Below are 14747 nucleotides of genomic sequence, written 5' to 3' on the forward strand. Positions count from 1 at the left end.
GTATCCGTTACTATTCTTTCTCATTACGATCGCTGATGCTATATTTTCTTGCAACTGTTGCGAAACTTTAATGCTTGTGCAACGATAAATTGACGTTAAAGCCTTGTTTAACTAAAAAAACTAGGTTAAACCACAAATAAAACTGATTTTGCCTTGCAATTACCAAAAAAGGATCGACGATAGCGCAAAATGGTTTCGTGTACCTCGTTTTTTGTGATTCCAACAATATTCGAACAGTTTTTTTTAACGATATCTGTTTTACTGAATTTTTCTAGTTACTATAACAATTGAAATTTTTCTCAGTGTACGTTGTTCACAGTGAACGAATTTTGTCTAGCGACTATTCGTAAAAAAGGTGAAAATCGTATAATCTCGTCTATATAAAGTATTTCAACGGTTTGAGTATGTTAGAGAAATACAAGAGTTTTAGGTAAATATTAAAAATTAGAAAAAAAAATCTCAAAAGGAATACAGGATAAAAAAAAATTTTTGACCATCATTTTAATTCGTTTACACTTTTTCCATTTTTTCTGCCGTTCTTCAGAATACTCAAGTCTTCTGAAACTACAATATAAGTCTGAAACTGACGGACATTTGACTTTCCCAAACTTTGTTTCTTAATTTACGAATGCTTTAGTAGGTTTCCAAGAAATTTACCCACTAATTCCCTGTAATTTATTTAAAATGAAGATATATTTCTGAGATTTTTTTCTTTCAAACTTCAAACAACCAATTTCCTACAGTTTATTAATTACTTATCCGTAGAGTGAAGAAATACGCACAGTTTATTCTTAGCATATATTTACAAGTTTACTCTACAAATATTTTAACCGTAAACTTATTCGGAATGTGACTCGTCCCTTTGCCAAGAATTCAGTATTCAATTTACCTAAACTTTCAATATTCTTACGCTTCTTCCGCACTTGTCAATCTTTAAAAATTACCCCACGGATGAATTTTCCAGAATTCCGCAAACCGTGAAATTCTGCAATTTTTAATTTTCCGTCTCTGCGGACAATTAGTGCAGATCGGATAATCTGCGGGATGTACTTCAAAGGTCAAATTCGTTCGAAGGATGGCAGGCGAAGCGGAACGAAATTACGGATCGTCGCAACTGATCGGCGTGTTTAATGCAGCAGAACTTAGTTGTCGAGTTGAACCAGGTGGTCCAGGTCGACACTCGATCCTGCAGGTGAGCCGGAGTTAATACAATTAAATAATCCTCAGAGTAATTCGATTACTCACCTACCCGTTGAACCGTACCGTTCCATTACTCTTCCTCGAACCTACCCAATAAACAATGCCAGTATATAAAGCGTATGAAATTCGTCAAAAAAGAACGTTTTATTCTGTAGAATAAACGTGCAGCACCTACGTATTTTATTGCGAAGAATGTCCGCCGTGATTTCGGTTTATTAAACGTTTTTGGTGGACGTCTTACGATAGTTGTTCATATGCAAATTTTATACGTTTGAAACCAAACATTTATAAATCGTATCTCAATTTGTTGATAAAACGTATCGAAAATCCGTTATTTTAATATTTATGGTAATCGTCTAATATTTGGATATTGATGACTACTAAGAGACGTTTCGCAAGTACGTTTTAAAACTCAAATTATGAAGGAAATTTTTTCTATTAAAATGTGTTGACAATGTCCGTTTAACTAACGTGACAAAATGTTTTCTGTTAATGACGCTTTAATCTTTCATTATTTATGTCTAAACGAATATTATACAGTGTTAAAAAACGTTTTTAATTGGACCTCTAGACTTGAATACATAACGTATCTTGGATGTGTAATTGAAAGCGTATATAGTACACTGCTATAGAGGAAGATCATTTCACGTTAGCTAGAAACAAGTCTGGGTTGAGTTAGAAAGCGTACGAATTTAGTTTATATATGTGAATCGATTTTATTATATCTTTGTTAGAACGTTACACAAATATCTTATATCTATAAATACTCATTTATCAAAAAAAAAGGTACATCTTGTAGCTCATAGACACAGCTCAACCTACACTATACTTTCGTCTTCACGGTAGTTACAACTAACAGAAAACGCTAAGAATATTACACTTATATCAGAAATATTTATATGCCTGTATGATTTGTACTTTTATATGACTGTTTTTAAAATTAGTTGACGTTTACCACAGTTTCTTAGCCCTTCTTTCGTACATAGGTATGCCGTGATCGAGCTAGTTTTAACCAGTCTTTCACGGCACACGAAACACTGGTTTCGGTTGCATCACCAATTTCCTTCTTGCCAAGAAAGGTTTGTTTCACAGCCTCTGAGAAAAAATACATCAAAAGGAAGGTACAATATCACGATATTGATAACTGATAAGGAATAATTTCAATGTAAATTGTGATGAATCTCGAATATATTGGGAAAAAAGTTAACAGTTTGCATAATTTGAATAATAATGTGTGAATAATATTGTTTTCACACGATAAATCCAAGTAATAACTGTTTCTCGAAAATTTCATGAATTATTCATTACCGTAAACAGTTTCCATTGTCAATGTCTTTTGAAATGGGACTTTGTCCCTCCCTGCCCAATTGAATTGCATCGCTAATTCGTTTGTGAGTAGTGACCTCATTATAGCCAACACACATTGGCGACCGCTTGTCCCTCCAACAGAAGCCAGTTTCCCGGTCTGCAACAAAATACTAAAATGAATGAATGTCGAATTGAATTCAAAATATTCTTACTGTTATCAACATCGATAACAATTTTGACTAGTTGGAGATTGTCGATTCCTAATATTTTTTCAGCATTTTTTAACGTTAACCCTCTCGATCAGACCGAGACCGATTTCATGTTGAATGAAAATCTCTCACCATATTGATATTTCGATGGGTGAAAGCAGTTTACCTCAGGGTTTAGGAGTATCTATAAGGCCATCTGACCTTGCTTAATGGAACTATGCAGTTAGAACCCTGACCTTGCGACCGATACAGTTTTATGAAGCCTCAAAGTGCGTGTTGCGTAGAAGCAACATACGGTCCGAGAGGGTTAAAACGTTACGAACCGCAATTCTGTATGCCTGTAGTAATTTTCATTATTCCTTTGCAGTCAACACATACCGAGCGTATTCTTCAATGAGAGACAACCCCCTCCCTAGTGCTAAGCCAACTCAGGCACATGACGCGTACGTGAAGTTCGGTCGAGTGGAGACTAACATGGCCACTGGCATTCTATCCCCTCCCGGCCGAGCCTCATGTGCCTGTGTTGGTTTGCGCTAGGGAGGGGGTTGGCCCTCATTGAAGAATACGCTCGGTATTAGTACCTATCCGTATGTCATGACATACATATTTTGAATATGATTGCAAGGTCTACTCACTAAATAAGTTCGATGCTCTTCGGATTTCAGGATATTTTCGAGGTTGGAGAAGTCTTCCATGGAGTTAAGAGGAAGTTTTGGGAATTCGGCTGGTTTCTTTGTTACGTCGATGCTGACTTCCTTCTGTTTTGAGAAGATTTTACGTAGTAGCAGATGGTTTTGTTCAGTGTAGGATTTAATGTGTTCTAAATACTGCAGAGTTTTTTCTTCAAAGGTATTCTGTTCGCGTGATGTGGTCGGGGTTGAAGGTTCAAGTTGTGAAAAGGATCTTGATAAGTCATATTGCGTGGTAGACCTGATGATCCTACTAGAAATGTTTCTATTTGATGTTTCATATCCAGACAACTGATTCGGTGACTCATGGGAATTATCATTATACTGGTGCTGTACGATCTTGTGGGCCAAGTTTTTCTTTGGTGTCTGATTTTTGGTAGATCCTTTGGCTGAGTTAATGTAGCGAGTATTCTTATTACGGTTAGAAGTCGATTCATCGACTTCGGACGGTGGCAAATTCTCGTCAGCTGAAGAGGTGTAACCTAAACTACTTGAACTTTCACGAGAACGCTTCGTTTTTTTTTTTTTGTTACTAACGTGTCGATTTTTAGCCTTCTTCTTGTCGGTTTTGTGTTTACGTTTTTTCTTTTGCGGCTCAGGTTCGACATCATCACTGTTCGTAGCTTCATTCTCGTCCACGTCATTGGTAATATCTTGCTGAGGTATTACAGTGGATTTTTTAGCGATGTTGCGAATTATTCCGGATTCATCGGACGTGCCCAGCTCCAGTAGGCGCGCCATCGTTGCTTCGGTGTCGTGGTAGTCATCTGTTAGTTAATCAAGGAATATCAATCAATACCGAATGCTCATTGATTAGCAAAATTAATCACAAATGTACAATATGATCAAAATATATCGTCGTAACTCTTATCCAAGTGAAAATTAATATGATTGAAACATTCAATCCGTATACAATTGTAAAAAAAAGTTCTACGTTCCAATAATCACCTCCGGTATGCAGTACTTTGTGAATGGCAAACTTTGGCCATGTTTTTTCATAGGCAGCCTTTGATTTTACAAGTTTTGTAAAATGATCTTCAGTTTTTGTCCGTGGCCAGTAACATTGGGTGTTGTTTTCGACCAGCCAAAGAACTGGTACCAATGCGCATTCTCTATCTTCGCCAACCAAGAATTCAATCACCGCATACATAGTTCTGCAGCACGACTGAGTAAAAACATCGTTAAATGTATCATATTCTCTAGTCTGGTGTATAAATTTATATTTGATCAAAATTCAAGCACTTTTATTCCACTCTGAGCAAAAAGTGCCAGTTTAAAAGTTTTTAATTAGGACATCAACATAGGAATATGCAAGGTAGTATATAAGTTAAAAGATGAATCGATCATGAAACATTATGAAGATTTTGGGAACGCATGTCTAACCAATACTTGAACGTCAATGTGACGTACAAAACTATAATAAATCAGCTCAAAAGTGATGTTATGAACATATGGTAGAGTTGGGTATATTGGACTACTAGGTAAATTAGACTCGGCATATACGGTATATGGTAATAGGTATACGATAATGTTATTTTTTGCTAAACATCTCAATTGAAGCAAACTTTTAATATAAAAGAGATAATGAACCTACGATTCTCGGGAATGTGTGCGAGGTAGACATAGACATACTATACATGTCTTGAACGAATCCCTCTTCCTCGTACACATTGCCGAGAATCGTAGGTTCATCATCTGTTTTTTGTCGAGAGCTCGTTTCGTTGAGATGTTTAACAAAAAATAAAAATTTTATTTCATTTCGTGTAGTATCGGAGTTACTGCGAAACCATCTTTAAATGGAAGACAGACGAATTTATGTAATATATCATCGACGCGATAAGATTTCGCTACGTTGAAACTTCTTACGAAAAAAATCCCTAGTTTGGAAGATTTAATAGGTTTCTGATAAAGGTCTCGCTTGTACTTGAACGGAGTACCTATAATTCTATATTCTCCGGCAATGAAAAGGATTGATTTGATCACTAATATTTCTGTCCCACAAGCTACTACATTATCCGGCCTTTTTATTGATATTTTGAATTTTTTCGTTTCCAGAGCCTGACATTCACGAGAATTTCCAATAAATTTGGGTTTAGGAATAAATTTTTCCTGACAATTAGTTTTACGAATAGAACTTAGTTCTTCAAGTCGATTACTCAGCTGCTGCAGCGGCAAGCGTTTCGATCGAATAAGTCGTTTCAAATGGCCCAAATGATTTTCATACACAAAGCAACTGTATTCTTCTAATGGGCCAAATCGTTCTACGTCGTCTATGACATGCAGCAGCGAATGTACATTATATACGACAAAGTTTTGTCCGTATATCTTAGCACCTTGAGTAACGAATTTTTCGATCATATCTTGCGCGATGTTTCGAAAACGCGAGAACAAGGCTGTATTCGATAGAATATACACGGCGGCAGACAATAATAAAAAATGTTTGTACTTTTTTCGATCTAGCACATCCCGCATTACAACAGGGCCGGAATATAACAAGAAAAATCTAAATTCTGTCGCTTTCCATCGATGCAAATCCAAAAATCCACGGGGCTTTCGAGGAAACTCTGCCGGAACATATCGCGCCAATAGTTTCATTATACGTTCAATTTCTAACAAAATATCCTTAGACAATTTGCAATCACGTGAACCCTCGACCCAGTATTTAAGGAGCAACCTCTTCAAAATTCCCAGGTAGATTAAATGCATGGGATCTAAAGGAAATTGGGAGACTAGTCCCACGTAAAGATCTAAAAGAGGCGAACGTCCTTTAACGTGACGATCGTTTTCACTAGGTGCAACAAAATCACTATCTTTTCGCTTCTGGAATTCGGTGTCACATGGATAACACAGTTTACGGTTGAGATGAACTGCGCGAATCTTACACCTCTCGCAAGCATCCTTACCCGAATGTCCTAAACACATTTTCAACATAGATCTCGCGGGCGCGTCACACGCGAATAAACCAACTCTGACAAAGTATTTGGTGCCATTAAACTCAAAACCATTGGTGCTTAAACGTGACGTTTCTTTAATTAAATCTCGTAAATATGAAGATAGTGGCATCGGTTTACCCGTACCATAATAAACACCAATTACAAATGGGCTATCATCGATCATTGAAATACTGCGTCCCAAAATTGGCCAAAATGATGTTCCGCTACTTTTATAAACGGGAATCCCATCAATATTAAAATCAACTCGCAACGTATGTTCAGGTGACAGTCCTTTTTTGAGACCTGACTCGAGTTTTTGTCTCAAGCATTTCTCCAAACCGAAATAACACATTTCTCCGTTGTCTAAATTTAACGTTTCAATACGTCGTGACGTGTGAAGTAGAGTCCTAGCACTTAAGGGTAAGATAGGATGTGCTGGTTTCAATAATGCTAGCAATTGATCGATCGCGTTATGTGTGATGTTATTTGAAGATGCCCAGTCGCGCAAATTTTCAACAAAGTTCGTTTCATCATCTAAATGCACTTCATCGCTGACGGAACTTGAATTATCTTCAGAACTGTACAACGTAGCTTTGATGCTATCTATGTCACTTTCGATGTCTTTGAAATCTTTATTATCGCGGTTCGAATTAGAGTTTTCTTCATTCTGTTCATTACTTTGATGGATATGATCAACATCATAATCGCTATCTATAGAGTGCACATATTCTCCGATACAAGACACATGTTCATGACTAGCATCTTTTAATTGTGATTTCGTAAGGTGCTCGAGTGCACAATTATTGCCTGCAATACTCAGTAATACTTTACGAGTATTTATAGCTGTTTTGCGACGCAAATGTCGTTTACTCAGAACTTTTAAATCATGAGGCATGTTATAAAACTAAATAATAATACACACCAGACAAGAAATGATGTACGCTTTAACGTGCTTGCCTTATTTGTCGTAAATATCCGCACACCACTCTGAAAACTAAAAGTTAAATGAACCTAATGAACGTAGTACGTGAGTCAATACAGAAGATTCATAGCAATAAAGCTTTTACACGAGTTAGCGCAACAATTTATATAAAATTTTATTGAAAATTAAGTAATTTGATCAAAAATGCTGTTTCGTGTATATTTTCTTGGATTTGGGCTAAATAAATATTAAAAAGGCATTTGTAGCCGAACAATTTTGTAAACACGAATAAAAAACGTGGTCAGCTACCCATCGAACGTATATAATACGCAGGTAATGAGTAGTTTCATTCTATTGGATTTGACTCTGACATTTACCGATAAACGCATAGTATACTCATGATTTACGTTCAGTAGTAGGAATCGTGATATATTTCAGGACTAGATAGTACTGTTACTAATATTATTATTCTATAGTACTTATAGTTCTATGTATCGCTATTTATTGTTACTACAAATTAAACAAGATCGTAGTTTAACGTTGAACCAATTCTGGGCCGATGTCCTGCTTATATTCTAATACTTTTCGAATAGTATATCATGACGCCTACTACTGAACGTAAATCATGAGTATACTATACGTTTATCGGTAAAGATCAAAGTCAAATCCAATGGAATAAAATTACTTGTTACGAATTTCCTGCGTATTATATACGTTTGATGGGTAGATGACCACTATTTTTACCAGTGTTTACAAAATTATTCAGGTGCAAATCCCTTTTTAATATTTATTCAGCCCAAATCCAAGAAAATATACACAAAACAGAATTTTGGATCAAAATACATAATTTTTAATAAACCTCTATATAAGTTGTTGCACTAACTGGTGAAAAAGCTTTATTGCTACGGATCTTCTCTATTGTCTCTATTGTCTAACATGACCGTCTTCTTCTGATGGATAATAATTGTTATTTTCAATTGAAGGGAAAAGAAAATAAAAAATATTGTCAAAATAATATTTCTGTGATTTCGATGGCACAGAAATATTTACGTGGCTGTATTACTATACTTTGTTACTTTGGAAGATGCTACGAGTTCATATGTATGTTATAGATATGTTGAAACGGTATCTAAAAAAATAATAAACACGAAACCGATTTCAAACAATACAGAGCAAAAGTTACTAATAACCGCATGATCACATGGGATGATTATTAACATGAAGTTTTCCTCAAATTCGACAAGAACTAATATAATTAACCTATAATATACGTATCATAGTAAACTTAACACATATAAATAACGTTTAAAAACAGTTCAAAAATATTCATGAACGTTATATAATAAACAATAAACTATTCCATATTTTTATGGTACATCGTTTGGTTTAGAGAAAAAGACGCAGAACATTACACATAGTTTCTTTTGAAGAAAGAAAAGAAAGGAAAGAAAAAAATACAGAAGAGACAGAATTTGAGTTGCAAAACACATTATTTTTTCAACCAAGAATGCTCGATGTATTAAGACAAAATACCACCATATTTGGAAAAATATGTAGTTGTACTTACCAGCGTTATTTAATGACGAATTTGCTTCTTCCGTCTAGGCCGCAGATTAACAATAGCTTCTCACCTTTTTTGCTACACGATCACCGATCGATCCGAGCACCTCCGCATTCGGTTGACGAATAACGCCATAACCAGCGCCTGAGGCCAGTTGCAAGGGTGGGGATGAATATAGGCTCCCAGACAAAGACAAAGATAGAGGAGACGCAAGAGCGACAGAGAGATCGTGCCCAAAAGGGAATCAACTTTGCCATATATGCCCGTGTTATTCCGAGCTGTCCTTGTCTTACCACTCGCTATACTTACACTTACTGTATGAATGCGCGGTCCATGGGATAAGTTCTGTCTCTACATATAATTATTGCGCTCTTACTCTAGCTTGCAGCGTTACCGACGCTGACGCACCAGAGCAGGAGAATAATATATCAGTAGTGACACAATGTATAACGCACAGAACTCCGATAAAATAGCGCGAAAAATAAACGTACAAACGACGTTAAAAATGCGACAGGATATGATGAACGCTTGTTTTAGCAAGTACTCATACAAGATATTGAAGTCTTGACGTAATTCGTGCCAAATAATGAGATTTAATATATTATAATATGATAACCAATATTGTGAAATAATTATAAAAATGTACAATAAATTATTATTCTTGGTACGAAATTATTCACGTTTCGGACACTTCTTTATTCTCTTCCTTTTATTGGTTATATCTATGTTCCATGCACCGGTAAATGAATACAAGATCAGTGTTCAGCTTTAGTTACCACATAATATTGGCATCAAAATAACGGGTAATTAAAGTCCATTTTTCGGAAACTAATTATAAGATAATCAACTGATTTGGCCACCGCTTGGCATCAGGCGGTTCCGCATACATGAATACTAAAAGTGCGTTCATAATCTGAATATTGTACTCAACGTTGAATTTTCCTCAATCGTGTTGAAGTAAAACAAGTATGAACCCATTTGATCAAATATACATATTATACAATTCAATGTATCTTGAAAATAGTCCGATATTGAATAAATTTCATAAACGGTTATTGAACGTAGATCACAAGTAGCAGTAAAACGTGAACAATAATCGTTGAAAAAATACGTTCATCAAACGATGAATATATTTCTGTGCAATAGTGGAAAACCGCAATAATTAAGCGCTTAATTGGGGTTGCTGGTAGTTGTATGATGAATGTACAATATATATATATATATATATATATATATATATATATATATTAGGGTGTGTCGAAAATGAACTTTTTTTTTTCTTCGCTCCTACCACTCAAAACTTTAGGTTTTGACATTAAAGAGGTCCTCGTTCAAGGAGGGCGCTGTAGCTTGAAGTTTAGAAGTCGCTCAACGAGGATTTAGGTTTCCCATCTAATTAACACGTAAAAAATATTGTTTTTCGTTCAAAATGATGTCAGGCATCCAAAAAATTGGCGATTTCTGTGCTTCTTGGCTTATTTGAAAGCATGACTCATCCCCTAAACGATGATAGGTCGTTTTTCGACTTACCTTGTACCAATTTTTTTTACGCCACTTTTCGACCACAATAGTCACTTTTTCAAGTTTACAAAGTCTCCAATGTATCAATGAGTTCAAAATGAATTGCTACAAGTATTGATTCTTGATTCGAATATAAATAACCAATTCCAAAAATTAGTGAAACATACAAAATTTCTCAAAATAAACATGGTTTTTTGAATAAAATTGAAGATACGGAATTTACCAATTTTTAGAATTGGTTATTTATATTCGAATCAAGAATCAATACTTGTAGCAATTCATTTTGGACTCATTGATACCTTGGAGACTTTGTAAACTTGAAAAAGTGACTATTGTGGTCGAAAAGTGGCGTAAAAAAAAATTGGAACAAGGTAAGTCGAAAAACGACCTATCATCGTTTAGGGGATGAGTCATGCTTTCAAATAAGCCAAGAAATACAGACATCGCCAATTTTATGGTTGCCTGACATCATTTTGAACGAAAAACAATATTTTTTACGTGTTAATTAGATGGGAAACCTAAATCCTCGTTGAGCGACTTCTAAACTTCAAGCTACAGCGCCCTCCTTGAACGAGGACCTCTTTAATGTCAAAACCTAAAGTTTTGAGTGGTAGGAGCGAAGAAAAAAAAAAAGTTCATTTTCGACACACCCTAATATATATATATATAGATGTTGTAGACACCAAGATTGAAAATGAATTTCATAAACGTCTATCACGCGTAGATCAGAAATACCAATAAAACGTACATTATAATAGTCGAAGATATACGTTCATAAAACAATCAATATACTGCTGTGCAATGGTGAATAGGAAGTATGATAAACGTCTAATTAAAGTTGCTGGCAGTTGTGTCATGAATGAATATTATATGTTGTGATTACCAAAATCATAAACGAATTTCGTGAACGTTAATAGCTCGTAATTTGTAAATTCAAATGAAACGATTCTGATAAAACGTTGAAAGATGGAGTACCAACATCGTTAAACATATAAGTTTTAAACGATTTTCGTACGAATAATGAACAAATATACTATACGTTGCTTTTGCTATAATAATACGTATTTTAAACTTCTGTATAATGAAATACGCATAATAAACAGAGTAATCATACGAATAATATCCATCCGAAATATTACAGTATATGTGATACGGTTGAATTTTATACTTATACCATTATTAAACGACTTCGACGTTTCATATACGAAATTTATACTGGTGTGTGTTTATTGGGTACCGATAATTAGTGTTAGTTACCTGACGGTAGGGTTCACCGTTTCGACCTCGAATTTCAAATTTACAAATTAAGAGGCTGCAGAAAGTAATCGGAGGCGACCGGATCGATTCATTGTATCCCTCATTTCAGAATTGGCCTGGAACTCTTTATACTTTTTTAAAAATGAGTGACGGTAAATCGACTTTATTCTGAAATTCTACAGTATTATCAGTATCTAAAAGTTCATCAGTACCTTGTCATGTTTCACTTTGAACTTCTTGAAAACAGTACTTTTCGATAGATGTCTCCATTTTACTCCCGTCCAGTCAATTTTAACCGTATCGAATAGTAAATATTGGAAGTCAATATCAGTAATTCATGATGTTCACGATTCTTATTAAGTTCTTCGGGCGTAAAAACCAAACGATAACCAATCACGAGTCATTTAAGAGCACTTCATCGTTACTTCGGTCAGTTTTTTATGTTTCCGATAGTGTTTTTTACTCTCAGTACAAGTAGTTACAGAATGAATCGTTAACGATAGAATGATCCGTCGTTTAATGCGCATGCGGTATGTTTCTAGAGCAGTTGTTTGTCAGGGCGACCAACCTTTATGAACGTAACCTCAAAAATTTTGACAATTGATGCAGGCAGTTGTGTTCAACACCTACAGCTGTCAAATTTTTGAGGTTACATGCAACGTGGCTAACTGTCGTCTAAATTTGCGACGGTTGGTCGCCCTGGTAAACAACTGCTCTTAAATTGTAGCGCATGTGCATTAAACTATTGTGATTGTCATTTTGTAATGCGTCATCTGGTGGAGAAAAATCAAACTAATGCAATCAGGCTGACAACAGCTGACTGTTGATCTGGTTTTTTCACGTTTGGATGGTAGAACAGGTACATTATTGATTATGTTTAATTAATTTTTGTGACTTGAGTAATTTGAAACCTTAGGAATTACCATTTGCCTCTATTAAAATTAAAAGCTTAGGTTATGTGGTGATAAAATGACACCGACAACCAGGCTCTGACGTCATGAGGACATTTTTCAATAGCAAATGACGAACGGAAATAGACTTGGAGAAAAGACTGGTAGATCTGTAGAACAAGCATCCTGCATCGAGTGATTTGAACAACAAAAACTTAGCACTGCAAGTATAAAAAATTTCCGTACGGCGACGAAGAGAATAATTACCAGCTTAAGTTAGGTTAGGTTAGGTTAGGTTAGGCTTAAGTTTCACAAACTGACTGTACCAACATTTTGACTAATTTTCAGATTCCTTGAAGTAATCGTAAGTGTATGATATAAGAATGATCTTCTTATTGGTAATTATGTCCTAGCGAGGTGAGTTTCGTCGATTTTTGGTCAACGTGGCTATTTATTTGTTTGTCGATGTTTCGGCCGGGCCATCTGCCGACCACCTTCAGGCAACAATGATACATAAATGTTTAACACGACATTCATGCGTAACTTACGACTAGTTTAATTTTCATAAAGGACACATTTGTTTCCATGTCATGATGACATTTTCCAATAACGAATGACGGACCATTTCGTCCTTAGCTATTCACTCCGTATTTACAGACGGAAGTCTGCATCTGTAGATCAGATGAAAATTATCAGCTATGTAAATTCAGAGATATGTACGCAGCAGCGGTTCTGGACCTAAATGCAATTGTCGATTTGACTTGTAGGCATGCACTGGAACATGTGTGCATACTGCACAGTATGTATACCTATAACTAAGCGGTACTGAACCGCATGCAGGCTGGTATTTAGCACGAGGCAAGTCAAACGTGACTATATTCGATTCTTGAATAGTGTGTACGCGAATATATAACGTATATAGTATACGGTTACGTAGGTATAAACAACACCGTAAGATACTCTACACCTCTCCTACTGCTGCTGCACAGGCTCAGGCCTAAAGAAACTGCAATTTGCATAGCGGCACGTATAAACCATAACCCGTGTCCGCAGCCTTTCTCGGCGACGTCCATGCAGCGTTCGGACACATTCGAACAAAACAGCAAAACTTCTTTCTCACTACACAGCCGAGCTTGTACTTTAATCAGTGCACGGTGTTCATGTTCAGTTGCAGAGAATCTACTTTTATTGCATATTCTTGTCAATTTTTAGAACGTACATGTCACGCGGTTCGATATTCTACATATACAGCGTTCCCTTTGGTTGCAACGTTATTGTTTCCTTACTGCCACCTGAAAAACTTGTGAGTACGAGAAAAGTATGAAATTTTTAAAGATCGCTCTTCGAACTCGAATGTTCCCGTTTAAATGGTACGGGACATTTTTTTTTTAATTCCTAACACCAAGAGGAATTTAATGATGCGGGGTTGATAGAGAAACAGTGCTGCGGAGAGTTAAGTTTTGTAGAAAAGTGTTATTCGGGCTTGTATCGTAAATAAATCATAGTTTTGTCACTAAAGACGGTTCAGGATAAATTTTTACATAAAATTAACCTTTCAGCCGAGGCATAACTATTGAGCGGTTTAAACTATGGATTTTGTTGTCAAAGCACTTGATTGTTTTTGCGAAATGCTTTCAGCATCGAGTTCGCATTATCAAATGTGACCGAGTAGTAGGGAATTTAAAAAAGGCATCTTCTCTGTGTTATTTTAATGGAAAAAACTTGGAGTTCCGAGTGCATCGTTTTAAGAAATATCCTATTGCGAGGATCCTCCTCTTGTGATCTGCAACAAGTTTTTCAGGTGAGAGCGAAAAACCGAAAATTCTGCTTGCAAAAGAAATACTCACTGACTAGAAGTATTTATCTAAACCAACTCCCACATAGCAATTCTCAAATAATTTGAACATTAAATTTTCGAAGTGAGTCCTTTGAATCTCGTACGAAATAATTTCCTTCAAATTCGAAGGTAGCCTGCTTCTAAATCGAGTCCATAGTAGCTCTAAATGAAATCTATTGACCCTCGTTGAATGGTTACGTAGTTCAGCTTGAAATTATTGATTATGGTATATAATTAAAGAAATACGATAAGTCCAATTAGCCCTGGAATGGCTGGTCTTTCTCAACGAGCCAAGAGGAGTAAAGAAAGGTAAAAAAAAAAAAACTAAAACAAAAAGAACCGCGAACAAATTGAAAACAATTAAAAGAAAAATCAGAGCGATCCGAAGCGGGCATCCGGAGCCATCTAATCGATTTTAAC

At 35.7% G+C, this 14747-nt stretch overlaps 2 protein-coding genes across 4 annotated transcripts in view; both read right to left on the reverse strand.

Annotated features, from left to right (window-relative positions):
- LOC107221510 (probable G-protein coupled receptor Mth-like 1) overlaps window positions 1–14747 on the reverse strand; it is a 127549-nt gene that overhangs the window by 80552 nt on the left and 32250 nt on the right. The gene's annotated exons all lie outside the window — the stretch shown is intronic.
- LOC124294735 lies at window positions 1892–9445 on the reverse strand. 3 transcript variants are annotated; one of them, XM_046741541.1, is made up of 6 exons: window positions 8829–9445; window positions 7262–7333; window positions 4355–4571; window positions 3353–4173; window positions 2509–2665; window positions 1892–2295 (listed from the first exon to the last, which is right to left on the reverse strand). In XM_046741541.1, exons 3-6 carry the CDS (start codon window positions 4554–4556, stop codon window positions 2165–2167), a joined length of 1311 nt encoding a protein of 436 aa, XP_046597497.1. In that variant the 5' UTR covers window positions 4557–4571; window positions 7262–7333; window positions 8829–9445; the 3' UTR covers window positions 1892–2164. The 3 variants fall into 3 exon arrangements, with proteins under 3 accessions (XP_046597497.1, XP_046597498.1, XP_046597499.1); XM_046741542.1 differs by lacking the exon at window positions 7262–7333; XM_046741543.1 differs by lacking the exons at window positions 4355–4571; window positions 7262–7333 and having other exon boundaries at window positions 8829–9443.

The sequence above is a fragment of the Neodiprion lecontei genome, chromosome 5, assembly GCF_021901455.1.
Source record: "Neodiprion lecontei isolate iyNeoLeco1 chromosome 5, iyNeoLeco1.1, whole genome shotgun sequence".
In the NCBI taxonomy this organism is placed as follows: domain Eukaryota; kingdom Metazoa; phylum Arthropoda; class Insecta; order Hymenoptera; family Diprionidae; genus Neodiprion; species Neodiprion lecontei.

What these genes read in the sequence shown, in the direction of transcription:
- LOC124294735 (XM_046741542.1), bottom strand. Translation starts at nt 4,556, where the DNA reads ATGTATGCGGTGATTGAATTCTTGGTTGGCGAAGATAGAGAATGCGCA. An exon ending in CAAAGTACTGCATACCGGAG is followed by an intron (nt 4,174 to 4,354) that starts GTGATTATTGGA and finishes ATTAACTAACAG; the next exon opens with ATGACTACCACGACACCGAA. An exon ending in GACAATGGAAACTGTTTACG is followed by an intron (nt 2,296 to 2,508) that starts GTAATGAATAAT and finishes ATTTTTTCTCAG; the next exon opens with AGGCTGTGAAACAAACCTTT.